Source organism: Microcebus murinus, chromosome 12 (assembly GCF_040939455.1).
Source record: "Microcebus murinus isolate Inina chromosome 12, M.murinus_Inina_mat1.0, whole genome shotgun sequence".
In the NCBI taxonomy this organism is placed as follows: Eukaryota; Metazoa; Chordata; class Mammalia; order Primates; family Cheirogaleidae; genus Microcebus; species Microcebus murinus.
This window is the reverse complement of record NC_134115.1, coordinates 88,240,389-88,257,271: the sequence shown is the minus strand read 5'-3', so window position 1 is coordinate 88,257,271 and position 16,883 is coordinate 88,240,389. Positions and strand designations below refer to the sequence as shown.

The following is a 16,883-nucleotide window of genomic DNA, read 5'->3' as shown; positions in this document are numbered from 1 at the left end:
AATGCCTAAAATCTCAAATTCTTCTACCCTGCAAAAAAAGCTCGAGGAGTAAAAACCCAATGAAAAAGGCAGGACTAGAGACGCCGCCGTCTGGGAGCCCCCAGCGCTGGGGTGTGGGAAGGGCCGCCCCCACCAGGAGCCTGGGGCCTGGGAGGGACACAGCCACCTGTCTGGGTGGCCAGTGGGGGCCAGCCTGGGGATGTGCTGGCTTCAGCCACTGCTGGCCCTGCTCCTCTGGGCTGGAGCTGGTTCCAGGAAAGCCAAGGTGCCGACAGTGTCAAAGGTGGCCTGGCCTCCGCGTGCCCCAGCCTCAGCGGCCTCCATCCAGACTGGCCCTGGCTTCAGGAAGCCCTGCTCAGAGCCCATCCCACACAGGTCATTTGCGACATGGCCAACCACGGCCCCACAGACCTGTGAGCACAGAAGCCCCTTATCCTGCCCCCGCCCACGGTGGGGGAGCCTCACTTTTCCCTCGGAGACAGTCGACTGCAGTGCGCGCGGAGGCAACAGTGCGGGCTGCAGGGCGCATCTGTGTTTATTATGACATTCTGAGCACAGGCTGGACCTGGCACACCTGGGGCAGCGCAACCTGCACGGGGCCAACAGTGCAACAGGCACCGCACAAAGGCCACAGCAGTCTGGGGGCTTGGCTCCAGGACCCCTTCCCCACCCACAAGGTGAGGACCTCGCCCTGGGGGCTGGGACGCCACGGGGAACAAGCCTCAGGCTTGGGGTGCTCAGCAGGTCCCAGAGCTGAGCTCCCAAGGACCTGCTGGTGGCGCTCAGCCCCCAGGGCGGCCACGTGGGGCGGAAGGGAAGCGTCTTCACCACGATGCCCCGGGAAAGCTGCGTTAGCAGCAAACGCCAACAGTGTGAGGTATTTCTGTGTCGCCATCTGGGCCCTGGTGGGGGCTTGGCAAACAGTCCACGCGAGGGGTCTGCTGAGCTGCGAGGCAGATGACAGAACTGCCTCCAAAACTGACAATCCAGCCACTGGCGTCCCAGTCGCCGAGTCCAGAGTCTTAGTCTGCAGGGAAGCGCGAGTGACCAGGACGTCAGGTGCCTTTCTGGTGACGAGCAGGAGATGCAGGGGTGAAGCGGGGCCACCAGGAAGGACAAGCGCAAGCCCCTCACTGCCCGGAGCTTTCAGCTTTCGTGCTCCGTGCCAGCTCCGACTGCCCCTCTGTCCCTCTTTGGGGACGACGCCTGCAAAGCTGCGGCAACTCTGTCCCGAGTCACGGCCTCTGACCGAGGGTGGCATTGGGCTCCAGGATCAAAAGCTGGGCCCGAGCTTGCAAGAGGGCAGGTTTGGGGGACACAGTGGTGACAGTGACTGATGTGGGCACTGCCAGGACAAAGACCCAAATAAATGTCATTGGTCTTGGTCCTTTAGACAAGCCTGAAGTGAGCACGTTTCCCAGCGACAGCATCACTCTCGCCAAGCCGACTGCCCGCGCGTCTCCGCACCGGGCCTCGAGAGGCCGGGTCTGCGGTGCATGTGCACGCCGCGCAGGGGCCGCGGGGCCTGCGGGAGCACCCCGCACGCAGCTGCCACGCCCAGGCTTCCTCCCAGCCTCCTGCAAGGTGTGTTCCGGGACAGGCTCTTTGGACACTTAAGGGGACAGAAGAGGGAGGAGAGGACCCGAGTCCCCTGGAGGAGCGAGGGCAGGACAACGTACAGGCTGACCCGCAAGTCATATGGCGCGGGTCTCGGCTTCGATCTTTTGCTCCCCGTGTAAGCTCTCCGGGTCCTGCAGCTGGGCCACAGTCTGCCGGATGGCGATCTCGGGGCCACCCCCATACAGGTTGTTCAGGTAGGTCCAGGTCTCCTCAGAAATCTGCCCGTAGTCAGCTCCTGCAGGGCAGAGGTGGCGCAGCTGGGCAGGGGGCTCCAGAGTGCCAGGCCCCAAAGGGGTGGGAGGGCAACCAAGGGCATCTATGCAAAGCTGTCAAATGGAAGTCTCAGAACTTTCCAGAAACATTCATTTTGCCTTAGAGGCCCTAGATGCCCCAACTCTGGCTGTGTCCCTTGTTTCCCAGGGGTGGGGTCGACAAAGGGTAGGGCACGCAAAGCCAGCAGCTGGTGGAACAGGCGGGGTGGGGTGAGGGGCCTGGACTCTCAGCCTGACTCCAGGACAGGTTGGGGACGAGGCCGCTCCCCGGCAGCCAGAGGGCAGAGGGAGCCCGAGGGGCCAGGGCTGGGGCCGTGAGGCTCACCTTGCTTCAGCTGGACGTGGCCGCTGCCTTTGACCTGCGCGATCCTGCTGTTGTCAATGGGCCCGGGAGGCTCTGGAACAAACGCAGCTCAGGCTCAGCGCCTCTGGCCCTCCTCCCCTCCCAAGGCAGAGCCATTCTCAGGTGAGACGCCAGCACCCGTGGGCCTGAGGCTGCCCCAGGCCCTGGGTCAGCACGAACTCTTTAACAGGGTGGCACCTGGGCACCACACGCTCAAGGCACCCTTGGACCCCCCAGAGGGAATTTCTAGGACACACACGACAGTTTCAGGCCCCGGTGTGTTGCAGTGGGAGCCAGTGGCGAGTGGCGATGTCCTCATCTGACACCTGCCCTCACTGAGCCCATTCCCGGCACCCCACTGTCCTGTTTAATCCTCAGCAACTGCACCCTGGTCGGCTCGTGCATGCGCATCCGTCAACGCCCTGCGAGCGGAACCCGCCGGCTCTGCCCGCCCTGCCGGCCGCCCAAGCCCCAGTCTGTAGGCCGAGTCTGGGGCTCGAGGGTAGCCGTGGGCGGCCAAGGCTCGGCTCTGCTGCTCTTGGCTGGGGACTTCGGGGACCCTGGGGGTCCCTTGTGATGGGGCCTGTTTCCGCCTCTGTCAACCCAAGGGGTCAGACGACACAGCCCAAGTCACTTCCTGAGAGTCTGAAACCATGTGTCAACTGGAACCTACAATCTAGGGCAAGGAATCCCCTAGGAAAGGCCCCGAGATGACCGCAGGCCGCCCCGGGCACCTGCAGGGAGCGGAGCCGGGAGGGACGGGGCAGAGCAGGAATGGCCTCTCATCCCTGCACAGGCTCCCCGGTGCCGGGTGGTCCCACCTCGGGGCTGGAGGAGCACAGGTGCGCTCTGCTCAGCCCTGCAGGGGGCGCAGGCCCCAGGCACCCCAAGAGGACCCAAGAGCCCCTCACACCACCCCCCATCTTCCAGCACGTGGCCTCCCGGGGGCAGGCACCAGGCCCAGCCAACTCACCGCTGTCCTTGCCCTTGACGAAGGCCTCCCACTCGCGGAACCACTGCATGCTGATGCAGTAGATGACGCCGGGGGACTCCTCGGCCTGGAACGCCTTGTTCAGCTGCGCAGGGCCAGGCGGAAGGGAACGGGCTGGGTCAGCCTCCCCCTTGCCCTCAGCATGCATTTCCCAAGGACCTCACCCCAATCCCTCACCGCGGGCCCCCACAAGAACATCCGACACTCAAGGTAGAAAACAGCGCTCCCAGACACGTTCACGGGCAATGAAGGATCCCGCCGCTACAGCACTGCTGGAGACACTCTGAATCTTTCTGACAATGTTTAACCCAAATGAGGCCACATGAAGGACGCGATCTCCCCCACTTACAAGAACGCGCCATTTGCTCACATCACTGACTATTTGCATGGGTTTCCCGACGCCCACAGAGCGCGGGTCCGTGGCGCCTGCCAGCAGCATCCCGGCCTCCACCCAGCAGACGCGGGCTCCACCCTCTGCCCCGCCCATCTCAGGCAGGAGACACAGGCTTGGGGTTGGGCGAGAGTCTAGGTCCGGGGGCTGAGCAGACAATCCGGGGGCCTGGCTTCTGCGAAGGCCCCACAGGCCCCTCGGCCCACCCGCCCGCCCCACCCCCCTCCACTGTAGCGACAGGCCCCCGTGAGAGCAGCACCGCAGGGAGGGCGTAAGCCTGGCCTCATCCTCAAACATGGCTTCTGCCGCAGAAATCCTCCTCCCAACGGGGTCGCACCGAGCCCTGTTGCGTAACTTGCTGTCTTCACTCACAGCTTATCCTGGGCACCTTCCCACACCCGTCGGTAGAGCCCGGTGGTTCTCAACCAGGGCGACTCTACCCCCCAGGGGACCCGTGGCAATGTCTAGAGATCATTTTGGTCGTCACTGGCATCTAGTGGGTAGAGGCCAGGGACACTGCTAATAATCTACAACACGGGACAGCCCATAATAAGGAATTACTAGCCTAGAATAACGGAGCCAAGGTTGAAGACCGGACACATCTACTCTGTTCCTTCCCTAGGTGCCAAGTGATGGCCTTCACTTGCCAAACCCTGGAAAAGTCCTCTTAAACGTCTGAGTCTACTCGCCTACAACACGTGTTCCAAACACAGTCTGACTACTCAGAGCTCTTTTGTCCCCAAGTCCCCACACGTCCCCAAAAGCCGCCCTCCCGTGTGCACCTTGATGAAGGTGTCGATCTCTGTCCTCCTGCGCTTGGCCAGCGCCTCAATCTCCACCTGGCAGATGGAGCACACGTACAGGTGGTTCACGGCGGGGCCGCCCCCAAACCTGCACCCAGGGCGGGAGGGAGAGAAACAAGCCCTGAAGGGAGGCCCTCAAGGGGAGGAGGCAGGACCGGAGAGCGATCCCCACCCTCCACTTGGCAGCAGCTCCTGCCCCACCATCGGCGCCCTTCGGGCCTGTGTGCTGCTTGCCTGTCGTCCTCACGAGGCCGAGGCCGTGAGCTCACAGAGCTGCACGGGGCCCAGCAGGGCACATGCCGCATGGCTGGAGGGCAGACAAGTGCTCTCGCCACATCTGCTGGCCACTGGGCAGAGCCACGCTGGCCGAGAGCTGCCCCACCAGACCCTGAGCACAACATCACAGGGAGGCTGCAGGTAGGTGAGTAAGTGTCCCAAGCCTGGAGGACCCCCACAGGATTTGGGGGTGCATTTCCCAGAATGTCTGACCCACTCACTGGCAGCTGGGCCAGGAGAAGGCTGCTCCTGACTTGCAACTGGGTGCAGCAGGGCCACTCCGGGGAGATGCAGTTGGCCCCCCTCAGCCTGTAGGACCACATGCTGGGCTGTGACAGACCCAACCCCCCAGTTGCAGAGTGACCCAGGCCTGGGTTGGTGCGTGATGCGAGAGCCCTTGGTCTTGACAGACTTCAACCTGGAAGCCCCCAGGCTAGAGTAGCTGCCCCATCCTGCAGCCCAAGCCAACAGCCACCTGAGCCAGGCACGAGGTAGAGGAGAGAGACCTGGCCCCTGCCAGCCCCTGCCCTGCAGCCAGCGCCCCAGGCTTTCCATGCAATAGGCTCATACGCGTGCTTTCCTGTCCCTTGTGACTGGAAGGGTCCTACTGGATTCCCACAAGTGACATGTCTTCCATGAGACACCTGGAGGCAGGGGCTGCTTCTGCCTGAGGGGAGACCTCATGAGGTCCTGGCGGCATTCCTCTCTGCTCCTTCCCCGCTCAGCTGGGCCCCAGCCAGGACTGATGCAGTCTGGCCTCGCGGGCACCTTACCTGTTGTAGAGGTGCTCCCAGACGTTCTGCGGCAGGATGACGACCAGGTCGTCAATGTAGTGGTACTTGTTGGGTGGGATGCCTGGGAAGGGAGCACAGCAGGGAGGGCTAGGGCTTGCATGCCCCCACGCCTGCCATGCGCCCCCACAGGAAGGCCGCCTCACCTCCGTGGGAGCAGAGGAAGGTCTGGTTGGTGATGGGCCCCGGCTCAGTGAAGGTGTTGAACTTGTTGAGCCACTCTCGGGACACGTAGAACCGCAGCAGGCTGGGCTCCCGCATGGCGGCCAGGGACACCACCTGCTGCCGCTCGCGCACCGCCTCCTCGCTGCTCTTCCTGGGCGGGGGGAGCCGCTGTGCCAAGGCTGCTGCCCACCCCAGTGTACCCGCCCAGCACCTCTTGAACCCCCTGGTGATTGTCCCCACCCTGTGCCCCGGGACCCCGAAGAAGGCCCAACCCTGCCTCCTTGGGTTCCCCACAGCAGCCAGAGGGCTCTTTCTTAAAAACCCAAATCCATACTCCACCCTCAGCTCAAACCCTTCCGGGCCCCTCCACCCCCCACACGCAGGGGAAGGCCCTGAAAGCAATGGCAGGACGTCCAGGCCCACAGGTCCCAGGGGATTGGGGCGGCTGCTGTCCCTCGCAGACCTGCCCAGCACCCACCTGTAGAAGAGCACGTAGCCCTCGACGTTCTGCACCACCGTCTCGTGGACCTCGGTGACGTACTGGTCGTCGAACTCGTACCACTGCCCATTGATCACGTTCTGGCAGTAGGCGATGTAGTGCCCACCTGCAGCACAGAGCAGGCGTGTTACAGGGACCCTGGGAGGTGGGGAGGGCGGGGGAGGAGGTGCCACTAACTGCCTGCTGTGCCGTGGTGGCAGATGACTGAGAAGAGGTCGTAGGTGGTGATCTGGGACGTGCACTCCTTGGCCAGAAAGGGGCGCAGGTCGAGCCCCTCGAGGGGGAAGGAGACGTGGCTGTTGATCTTGAACGAGTACGTCACCTCGTGCCGAAAGCGCTTCAAGTGGACACACAGGATCTGCGGGGAGGAGGGGAGGGTGCTGGTCACGCCAGGGTCACCTGGTAGAAACGAACCCTGGCACTTGAAGCCTGGTACAGAGGCCAGCTGACCCCATGAGAACAAAAGAATTCAATGTGGGAGCCATGCCAGGCTCACTCTAAACCACATGGATCACTTTCGGGCTCCGCTGCTGAGAGGGACCGTCCCCTGCTAGCAGCGGGAACCTGCGCCTGTCTTATGTGAGGCGGCACCTCAGCAGCCCCACGCCTGCCTCCCGGTGGGTCCCCACAAAACATGCTGAGCCCACATCGAAAGAGGGCACCAAGTACAAATTGAAAAACACCCTCTGCCACCCTTCCCAAGAGGTCTCTCAGCCAAAGCCACAGACCCTCCTTGGGCCCCTTAGCACGGCAGCTCTGGAGTGGTGAGGGGGCGGCACTGCCAGCCAGCGTGGCGCCGTGAGACGTTGGCATGGAGGAGCCGGAAGGGCCCCCACTCACCTCGGGCAGCCGCAGGACTTTGCAGTACTTCACCCCATTCCGCAGCCTGGGGAGGGAGGGCGGGCAAGGCTCAGCGTCGGCGAGGGGTGCCGGGGCGGGGAGCAGCCCTCCCGCCTGGGCACTGCTAGGAGTCCAACCATGCTTTCTGGGGGAACCCAGGGGAGACACGGGAAAAGCCCGAATGCACACTCACTTCTTGCACCGCTCACAGCTGTACATGTTGTCACCTGGGGCGGTAACACAAAGGGTCAAAAGTTAGCAGGGAAGGGAAATGGGGGGCAGAAAAAGCAAATATAATGATCTATGCTTAAGGAATGAAACCCAAGAGGTATGGGAGGGAAGGCCTGGGCTGGAACCCCAAAGACATAATCCATAAAGAAAAAAATAAATATATTTGATCCTACAAACACTTCAATGCCTGTACAGATATCACCAAAACAAAACTAAAAGACAAAAGGCAAAAATGGAAGGGAAATGCAACATCAAAGATAAAAAAGTATTAACCACTTCGGTACGAGTGTCGACTATAGTTGACAGCCACAGATGAATGGGCACGGCCGAGTCATGCACGGCCATGTCGACTTTAGGCGACAGCCTCATGATAGGACTTTTCTAATTTTTCATTTATCAAAATAAAATTGTGAACATATAAAAATAACGTAATGAAAACATATATGTATATGTTACCTATTCTGATTTACATGACAAGTAAAGTTGCCTGTAAAGTAAAACAAGCTTTAAAGCTTTCCTCATCACACAAGAGCAAAACGGATTCGTCGTCAATGCACAGCACAAGCTATCGTGCGGACTGTGAGTGCCGGCTGTGGGCAAGGTTTTGCAGCCAGTGAGCGCCATACTGAAGTGGTTAATATCCTTTTTTTTTTTGAAAAACAGGGTTTTGCTCTGCTGCCCAGGCTAGAGCACAATAGTATGATCATAGCTCACTGCAGCCTCAGACTCCTGGGCTCAAGTGATCCTCCTGCCCCGGCCTGCCAAAGTGCTGAGATTACAGGTGTGGCCGCCACATGTGACCAAAATCTTACTGTATAAAGAGTTTCCCCTTACCTCTAGCTACAAAAATTAAACTCAAAATGGATCAAAGATCTAAATGTAAGAGTTAAAGCTATAAAATTCTTAGGACAAATCAGAAAAAAGCTTCATGACATTGGATTTAGCAATGATTTCTTGGATATAAACACCACAAGCACAGGCTACAAAAGCAAAAGTATACCAAGAAGAAGAAGCCCTGAAAAAAAAAATAAATAAATAAATAAACAAAAGCAAAAGTAGATAAACTGGATGACATCAAAATCCAAAACTCTGTGACTCAAAGGGCACAACTGACAGAATGAAAAGCAACCTACAGAATGGGGGAGCATATTTACAAATTATATATCTGATAAGGTGTCACTATCTAGACTATATAAAGAACTCCTGCAACCCAAACACCAAAATAACCTGATCACAAAGGATTTGAAATAGACATTATTCCAAAGAAGGTATACGAACGGCCAATATGCACATGGAGGGTGTTCAACATGACTATGAGTTAGGGAACTGATAATCAAGGCCACGGTGACACGCCCCCTCGCGCCCATCAGCATGGCTACTGCCCAGTAACTCCCAGCACACAGCAACCGTTGATGAGGTCAGGGTAAACTGGAACCCTGTACGCTGTCAGCAGGATCGCAATGTGGGGCGGCTGCTGTGGAAGGCGGTATGGTGGTTCCTCAAGAATTAAAGACAGAACTGCCATGGGACCTTAAAACTCCAGGTCTTGGTACAAACCACAAGGGCTGAGAGAAGAGATATTTACACACTCATGTTCACAGCAGCATCATTCACAACAGCTAAAACGTGCAAGCAACCTAAGGTGTTGGTTGATGGATGGAAGTACAGACAAAACGTGGTACCGCCATACAATAGAATATTATCCAGCTTAAAAAACAAAATTCTGACACATGCTACAATGTGGATAAACCTTGAGGGAGGACATCATACTCAGTAAAAGAAGTTACAAAAAGACAAGTATTGCATCATCTCACTCCCAGGGCATCTGGAGTAGCCGAAGTCACAGAGACATAGCAGAATGACTGGTGCCTGGGAGGAGGGGAGGGGAAAGTAGGCAGCTGTTTAACAGATACAAAGTTTCAGTTTTGTAAGATGAAAAAGTTCTGGAGATGGATGGTACTCATGGTTGCACAACAATGTGGATGTACTTGATGTCACTGAACCATACACGTTATATGTTAAAAATAACATGAAAAATTGACTGGGCGCGGTGGCTCACGCCTGTAATCCTAGCACTCTGGGAGGCCGAGGCGGGAGGATCACTCAAGGTCAGGAGTTTGAAACCAGACTAAGCAAGAGCGAGACCCATCTCTACCAAAAATAGAAAAAATTAGCCGGGCACAGAGGTGGTGCCTGTAGTCCCCACTACTTGGGAGGCTGAGGCAGGAGGATTGCTTGAGCCCAGGAGTTTGAGGTTGCTGTGAGCTAGGCTGATGCCACAGCACTCTAGCCTGGGTGACAGAGCGAGACTCTGTTTCAAAAAAAAAGAAAAAAGAAAAGAAATACAAACAGTCACTACACTTAACAAAAAGTGTTAAACTCAGCAATAATCAAGGAACGCAAAATTTAAGCACATAATTTTTATCCACCAAATTGGTTAAAAAAAAAAAAAAATAGTTTAACACCCAAGAATCACCAGGCGGTGGGACTGGGAGAACACAGAGTCCCAGCCTGGCAGGCAGCAGGAGTGAGAGTCTAACTCTGGAAGCAAAGTCCAGCTGAGCGACCTACAAGCCCTGGGCTACACACCTGCCTGCACGTGACCCCCCAGCACACCCCCCAAACCAACCAGGCCACTCACCCTTCAGCTCATCAGCGGCAAAGAAGGCGGCGAGGCAGTCTTCCAGAGTGACGACAGGCCCCCAAAACCAGCTGGGAGTACAGGATACCACAAACCTACAGAGACAGAAAAGGGAGCCAGGTGCTGCCAGGGCTGTTCAGGTCTGAGCCCCAAAAGGACCCTGAAGGCCCAGAAAGGTGGCCTGGCATGGCGGGTGGGGGCAGAGGCTTGGAGCCAGACAACTCTGTGTCCTTGGGCGAGTGACGTCCCCTTTCCCTGACCCTGGACTTGCCACCTGTGACAGCAGACCTCTGGCATCAGGCAGGCAAGGCACCCCCTAGAAAGCTGCAGCTGCCCTTCCACGGGCCAGGCCTGCATCTTGCTGCTGCCTTCCTGCCCGCCACATGGTCACCTCCCCACTGTCACTGCCCTTCAGCTCCGAGGGACCATCTAATCCTGGCCTCCCCCAAACGGCCAAGGAGCCCCACCCCTGACATCTAGTAAACTCCCCCCCCCCCAGCTTCGCCTCCAGCTCCTCCAGACTCTTCCTGGACCCTGAAAACGCTGGGATTTCACTGCGTAGTCTGTCTCCAGCCCAGGAAAACCAGGAGAGGGCCAGCTCATGTCCCCAGCTGGCAGGAAGGCATGCGTACCGGCGGATGTACTCCATGATGAAGGCCAGCCAGCCCTGGGCAGCATAGCTGTCCCCACAGGTTCCTGGCTTGGCCGGCACATTCTGGTAGATGGCAGAGTGGAGTTTGGCCAGGTCCTCCTTGCCAGGAATGGGCAGTGACAGGTCCTGGAATGTCTCCACTGTGGTGGACACCTGTGAGGTTGAAGGTCAGCTTGGTGCCCACCTTCTGGCAGCAACTGCGCCCCAAACCCCAGCGGGCAGGTGAGGGGCAGGAGGGCCTGTTCCCCAGTCCCCAGACACAGGAGCCCACACCAGGCCCTTTCTGGAGAAAGGCAGGAGAAATGACTGAGAGCTCAGCCCACCCCGACCAGAGCAAGGGCCACTGGGCCGCTGGCAGCCCGGTCTGGCTCTCCCCATCCTTGGGGCACCCACCCGGTCACAGGTGAGACACTGCACAAGGCTGAGGATGGAGCCGTCGAAGATGTCTGAGATGACGCTGCGGTAGCGCTGCTCCTTCCGCCTCCGGCTGCCAGAGCTCATGACCTGGGCTAGGGACACAGCACAGGACTAGGCCCAGCCTCCAGCCACCTGGCTAGGGTAAGGCACAGGCACTGGGGTGTCTATAAACGGGGTTCCCCCACTCGTGTCCCAGAGTGCTACAGGGTTCAGAGATGACATGTAAGTACACGGCACAGCCTCTGGCAACAGGTGCTCCAAGACGGCAGCCACAGGTGTGGCTCACACCCCCAGCCCTGGATGGCCTTCCCTCCCGCCGCCCCCGAACCTTTCTTCAGAACATAGGACGGCCCCATCCTCACGGGGCTGGCACGAGGAGGGCTGCTGGACAGCTTGGCGTGGCCCTCGTGGTGGACAGGGCTGCAGGGGCGGGAGGAGCTGCGCAGGTGGGCATCGTTGTCCGGCTCTGGGGGCAGAGAGGGGACTCTGCTGCGCCAGGGCATCCAGGCGGGGGTCCCCAAACAGCTCCATGACCTTGGCAGGAAGAGGACCTGCCAGCACCTCCTAACAGGATGAAGGCTGAACCCAACGTGTCTCCTCTTCCTGTGCCCGCCCCTGGCCCCAACAGACACTCCAGAACAGAGCTGTCCTTTCTGTTTCCAACTGACGGCTCAGGGTGCCAGGGCGGGGCTGTCGGTCAGCTAGGTGAACCTGGTCATGCCGGCCGCTCCGTGGCTGACTCCCCACCTGCGAGCAGGGTCTGGTGGAAGAACCCACCCCCCAGGTGGGCTACCGCGTGTCGGTGCGTGGCACACAGAAGGGACTAGGCAGACGGGCTGTGATTTCTCCCAGCAGCCCTTGGCCACCTGATACCTGGCGTTCGGCAGGGGCTCGTGGACGGTGGTGACGGTGGCTGTGCCTCGGGGGGCTGATCGTCAAGGGCAGCCATGGCCGTGTCCACGTCGGCGTCCTCGTCCACTTGCTCCGAGCTGGTGCGCTGCTGGCCCCAGGAGAACTTGCGGTCCTTCATCCGCTCCTTCTCGGAGATGGCGCGGCCCGCCTCGTCTGGGATCAGCAGCTCCGCCTCGGCCTGCGAGCCGCCCCCGCCACGCCCCTGCCCGTCGCCCTCACCCCGGTCACTGCTCGAGTCACAGGACAGGAACTCGTCCTCTGACGGGCTCCGGTCGCCCTCCCGCTTCTCATCCGTGTCACTCGAGTCTGAGTCCCGAGCCTCTGTCAGTGTCGCCGCGGCCACCACTGGCTCTTTGAGCTCCTCATGCAGCTGGTCCATCAGGCAGCGCAGGAACTCCTGGGTGTCCTGGAACCAGGTGCTGCGTCAGCAGGCCTTGCCCGGGGGGCGGGAGGAACCAGCCTCAAGCGCCCACTGCTCCTGCTGGAAACCCAGCCTCTGCCCAGTGGGTGCACGTGGGGACGGGCTGCTCCCATAGCAGCCTCCGAGGACGGTCTGTCCTGACACCATTCTGCTGAGGACACTGGGGCTCAGAGAGGCTAAGGGACTCCTCCCAGGGCACACAGCTATAAAGCGGGAGGACCGGATGTGCACCTGGGTCCATCTGACTCCCTGGCCTGTGCTCTGAAATCACCTACAACTGCTGTGAGCTGAGCGTAGGAGAGAGGGAGGTCTCACATTCAGCCTGAGAGTCACCCTGCTCCCTAAAGGGAAGGATGAGGGAGCGTGACACTAACCAGGAAGGCTCAGCCAAGTCCCACGCCAAGGGACGCCACCCACAGGCCAGGCCACCTCCATGATCCACCCTTCCTCTGCCTCCCGCTTCTCTCCCAGTCCGTCTATCAGCCCCCATGTACCTCTCTTGTCCCCCTCAGCCTGTGTGCCTGAATCTTCCCTGCGACACTATGACCTGAGTACAGGCCTGGAGGCGGCTCTCACCTCCCCAGACCTGAGTATGACTTGGACTAAGCTGCCTCTGCGGGCTTGGCTGGGTGTCAAATCACAGTGGTGACAGTGTTATTCTGACCACTCTGTGACTGGGCCACCAGGCCAGCAGGAAGCCAGGCCAGCAGGCACCTTCTGCAAGGTCAGAACGTGGCGATGGTGCCAACCCGGACATCTGGAGGCACCTGTGGTGGTGGCAGGCCACAAAGGAGGATCTGGGTTCCAAGGCCAGCTCCGCCTGTCAGAAGCAGGCCCCAGCCCAAGTCCTGACGGGGGAGGCAAGCAGCCCCCAGAGCCAGCCTCGAGTCAGGGCTGGAGCGCAGCCCAGTCCTCGTGGCGGAACGGCAGGCTCAGGATGCGTTTCCAGGGGCAAAGTATCAGGTGCCAAGATCAGAGGAACTGAGCACCAGCTGTGCTGCAGCAGGAGAGGCACGCGTGTCCTGTGGCAGGCACACCGAAAAGCCCTTTTGAGAACAGGCTTTCATATGCCATCTACTTCTCTTTCTTTCTTCCTTTCAACAAAAGTACTGTGTTCGTTGCCAACATTTTAATCCATGCAGAAGCAGGAAACCATCCTCCAGCCATTAAGAGAGGCCCACAGCTGCATCTACTTTTCAGACTCAGAAAAGCCCCCTGCATCATGCCCGAGAACCACCGAAAGGTACTTCTGCCGGAGTCCAGACGGGTACCACGCAGCCCTACCTAACAGCGTCCTCATCCAGAGCCGAAGCCCCGCAGGGTGCCTCGTGCAGACTCGGGGCCGCGCTGTGGTGAGGGACAGGCTCAGCCAGGCCTGAATCCCGTCCTTGCTACCATGTGCTGTGTGACCTGAGTGAGGTGTAGAAGTTTCTGAGCCTCAGCTCCTTACCTGTAACACACATGTGGGTGACAACAGGACCCACTTCATGAGAGTTCTGTGAGGATTAAAAGGTCCGCATCTACATGGTACGACATGACCACTTAACAAACGGACCACAGTACATTTGCACCACTGTAGATGTTATTTCTCAAAAGGCGTTTCTGGCAGCCCCAGGCTTCTCGGGCAGGAGTCAAATGCCCAGCAGATCTCACCCTGGGACGGACAGCAGGCAGGGGGATGGGGGCAGAAGGAGAGGCCGCAGGTACCCCCGAGTGACCACCTCTCCACGTGGTCCCACATCAGGCAGCAGCAGAGGCGACCCAGACAGGGCCAGCTCTGCTCGCAGGCCCAGCAGCCGCGGCCCCGCCGTGGAGCAGCCTCGGGTGGGCACCGCGCCGCAGGGACTCCCAGCCCGGGGCCGAGGCTGAGGCGCAGCTGCGATCTGCTATGTCTTGGTCTCGTAATTTTATTCAATAGAAAAATATTTTTAGTTGGTGTCAAAGGTGTTAACCAGATTAAAAACTTTTTTAAATCAAAGTTTTTACATTAATAAAAGTGAAATTTTGCCTGTGTTTCGGGGAATAAGAAACCATGTGCCGTTCTGAGTGCGGTGCTGAGGGACATGGACTCAGACCGGGCTGCCTGCCTGAGTTCAAACTTCCCTGCTGTCATGTACCAGCGGTGTCACCTGGGCTTCAGTCTCCCCACCTGCAAGGCTGGCTGCTCACCTCCTGCTGCCACTTTCCACTCTGGCTTTGGCTTCACAGCCAGGCCTGGAAACGGCCTGGGTGTCCCCTTACCTGCTGGGCATAGCCTCGAAACATTGGGTTGACCAACTTGATCCCGTGAGACAGGCTGGTGGGGACCACGTAGCTCGGCCTGAGGGAAGACCACACCGTCAGTGCAGGTGGCCTCGCAGGGCCATCCCGCCCTGAGAGAAGCAGGCAGCCAGGAAGCTGGACAGACTCAGAGGTGTCTCCTTAGGTTTTGGGAGGGGCCTCCCCGGCCAGGGACCCCAACGGGCTCACACAACTCCACCGACAAGAAGGAAAGCATCAAGTCACGGCAGCCTTGCCCAAGCAGGGAGCTCCTGACTGGGATGGCATCATTTCCCACTAGTCCGCAACAAGCCCACTGTGAACACTGTTTCATTCTAAAATATTTATTGTGGTTTTTCTCATTTCAAAAGTCTTATGGATTCCCTTGTATGCCACTTGCTAAAAAAAGGAAAAAAAATAAAATAAAATAAAAAAAAAAAAGTCTTATGTTCGCTGGACAAGGTGGTGTGCACTTATAGTCCCGACTGCTCAGGAGGCTGAGGCGGGAGGATCGCTTGAGCCCAGGAATTCTGGGCTGTAGTGCGCTATGCCGATCAGGTATCTGCCCTTTGTTCGGCATTAATATGGTGACCTCCTGAGAGCGGGGGACCACAAGATTGCCTAAGGAGGGGTGAACTGGCCCAGGTCGGAAAAGTCTTATGTTCTTATTTAAAAATCTAAAACTTCAGAAAAGCACAACAAAGAAACACTACCACTAATGGCACCATACCAAGATAACTACCATTAAGATTTCTGGATTTTTCTGTGAAAATATAAACAAAAGTATATATAGGGGAACACTTAAACTTGGCTTCTGACACAATTGGAATTACATTGTATCATATATTTTTTAATCGGCTTCTATACTTAATATATTTCTATGCACTCATTTTAAATTATGCCCGACTTTGACATTTCCTGGACAAACAGATCCAGTCCAAGTTTCTGGTCTTCAAATTCATTTCCCTACCATGCCAGAAGTCCCAGCCCAGCCCCCACACGCAGAGGCAGGGTGGAGGCCCAGCACTGGTCATGCACTTCTCTTGCCACAGAGAAGTGCTCTGTGGCCGCCAGCCAGGGTCAACACCAGGTTCAAACTCTAGCTTCCCTTTCACAGGCCGAGTGACCTTGAGCAAGATACTTAAAGCTCTCTGTACTTGGTTTCCCCATTTGTAAAACAGGGTTGGGTGTGAGACGTACCCCACAGGCTTGCTGGGGCGAGCATTTGCCAAAGCATCACCTGGATGGGGCAAAGTGAGGCAAGTGCTGGACTCGGGGCCAAATCCACAGGAAGTGCTCAGTCAAGGGCGCCGACAGAAAAGCGGTCCCCACACACTGCCCAAGGTCGGGGCCTTGGCTGCTCACCGTTTCTTGTGCCAGACCTCAGAGACCAGCTTCTGGTAACTCTTGCACAGGGCTGGCTTCTTGTCTGTGCGCACCAGGCCTCCACACTCCAGGAAGAACTGGGTCAGCGGCGGGCTGGGGGCAGCAGAGAGGGAGCCGGGTCAGGAGGGGAGACAGGCGTGTGGCATTGTTTATGTAGAGCTGGGTACAGAAGCAAGAGCCCGAGCACTTGTGCAGGGACACACATGGCCCTCTGGACCCAGAAATGCCTGCGGGTGACTAGAAGGATCCCACCTGTATGGGCTGGCTTGTGTCCCCCTAAAATCCCTTGGTTGAAGTCCTAACCCCCAGCATCTCAGCATCTTCGGAGACAGACTTTAAGGAGGTGACTAAGTTAAAATGAGGCTGTTAGGGCAGATCCTAATCCAACATGATCATTCTTCTAAGAAGAGGGAACTTGGACACACACAAGGGAGACACCAGACACACGTGCACACAGAGGAAAGACCAGGTGAGGACCAGGTGAGGGAGGTGGACGTCTATAAGCCAGGGAAAGAGGCCTCAGAAAGAACCGATGACACACTGACAGCAGACTTCCAGCCTCCAGAGCCAGTAAGTTTCTGTTGTTGAAGCCACCCAGTCTTTCCTGGGTTAGCTGCAAATTTCCTGACAGCAGCCCATGGGCCTAGGGACGGTTGTTGCATGAACAAGAGAAGAACCAGCTCTTCCTCCTCCCAACGGTCCATTCTTCAGAAGGCAGCATCCCCCCACTCCTTTTTTCCTTATTATGCATTTATTTATTTAAGAAACAGAGTCTCACTCTGTTGCCCGGGCTGGAGTGCAGTGGCCGTTCCTAGGTGTCACCATAGCACACAGTGGCCTTGAACTCCTGGGCTCAAGCTATCCCACTTCACCCTCCCAAGTAGCTGGGACTACAGGTGCGCCACTCCACCCAGCCCTTATGTTTTTTAAAAGTTATCTTATTACATAAGAAAAATACATTTCTTGTAAGAAA

At 57.8% G+C, this 16,883-nt stretch overlaps 1 protein-coding gene across 4 annotated transcripts in view; it reads right to left on the bottom strand.

Moving 5' to 3' along the window:
• Positions 1-519: 519 nt before the first annotated feature.
• The window catches only part of USP20 (ubiquitin specific peptidase 20), a 40,363-nt gene continuing 23,999 nt past the window's right edge, over positions 520-16,883 (bottom strand). For 3 of the 4 annotated variants that reach the window (XM_076009120.1, XM_076009118.1, XM_076009119.1), the window contains 17 exons: positions 15,890-16,003; positions 14,507-14,585; positions 11,806-12,250; positions 11,261-11,398; positions 10,909-11,024; positions 10,496-10,668; positions 9,864-9,958; positions 7,185-7,218; positions 6,992-7,037; positions 6,329-6,509; positions 6,131-6,257; positions 5,634-5,803; positions 5,470-5,551; positions 4,400-4,508; positions 3,209-3,311; positions 2,218-2,289; positions 520-1,855 (listed from right to left, as the gene is read on the bottom strand). In XM_076009120.1, coding sequence (XP_075865235.1) covers positions 1,695-1,855; positions 2,218-2,289; positions 3,209-3,311; positions 4,400-4,508; positions 5,470-5,551; positions 5,634-5,803; positions 6,131-6,257; positions 6,329-6,509; positions 6,992-7,037; positions 7,185-7,218; positions 9,864-9,958; positions 10,496-10,668; positions 10,909-11,024; positions 11,261-11,398; positions 11,806-12,250; positions 14,507-14,585; positions 15,890-16,003 — 2,245 coding nt within the window. In that variant the 3' untranslated portion in view covers positions 520-1,694. The remainder of the gene's footprint in view (positions 1,856-2,217; positions 2,290-3,208; positions 3,312-4,399; positions 4,509-5,469; positions 5,552-5,633; positions 5,804-6,130; positions 6,258-6,328; positions 6,510-6,991; positions 7,038-7,184; positions 7,219-9,863; positions 9,959-10,495; positions 10,669-10,908; positions 11,025-11,260; positions 11,399-11,805; positions 12,251-14,506; positions 14,586-15,889; positions 16,004-16,883) is intronic. The other variant, XR_012922149.1, reaches the window with a different exon arrangement.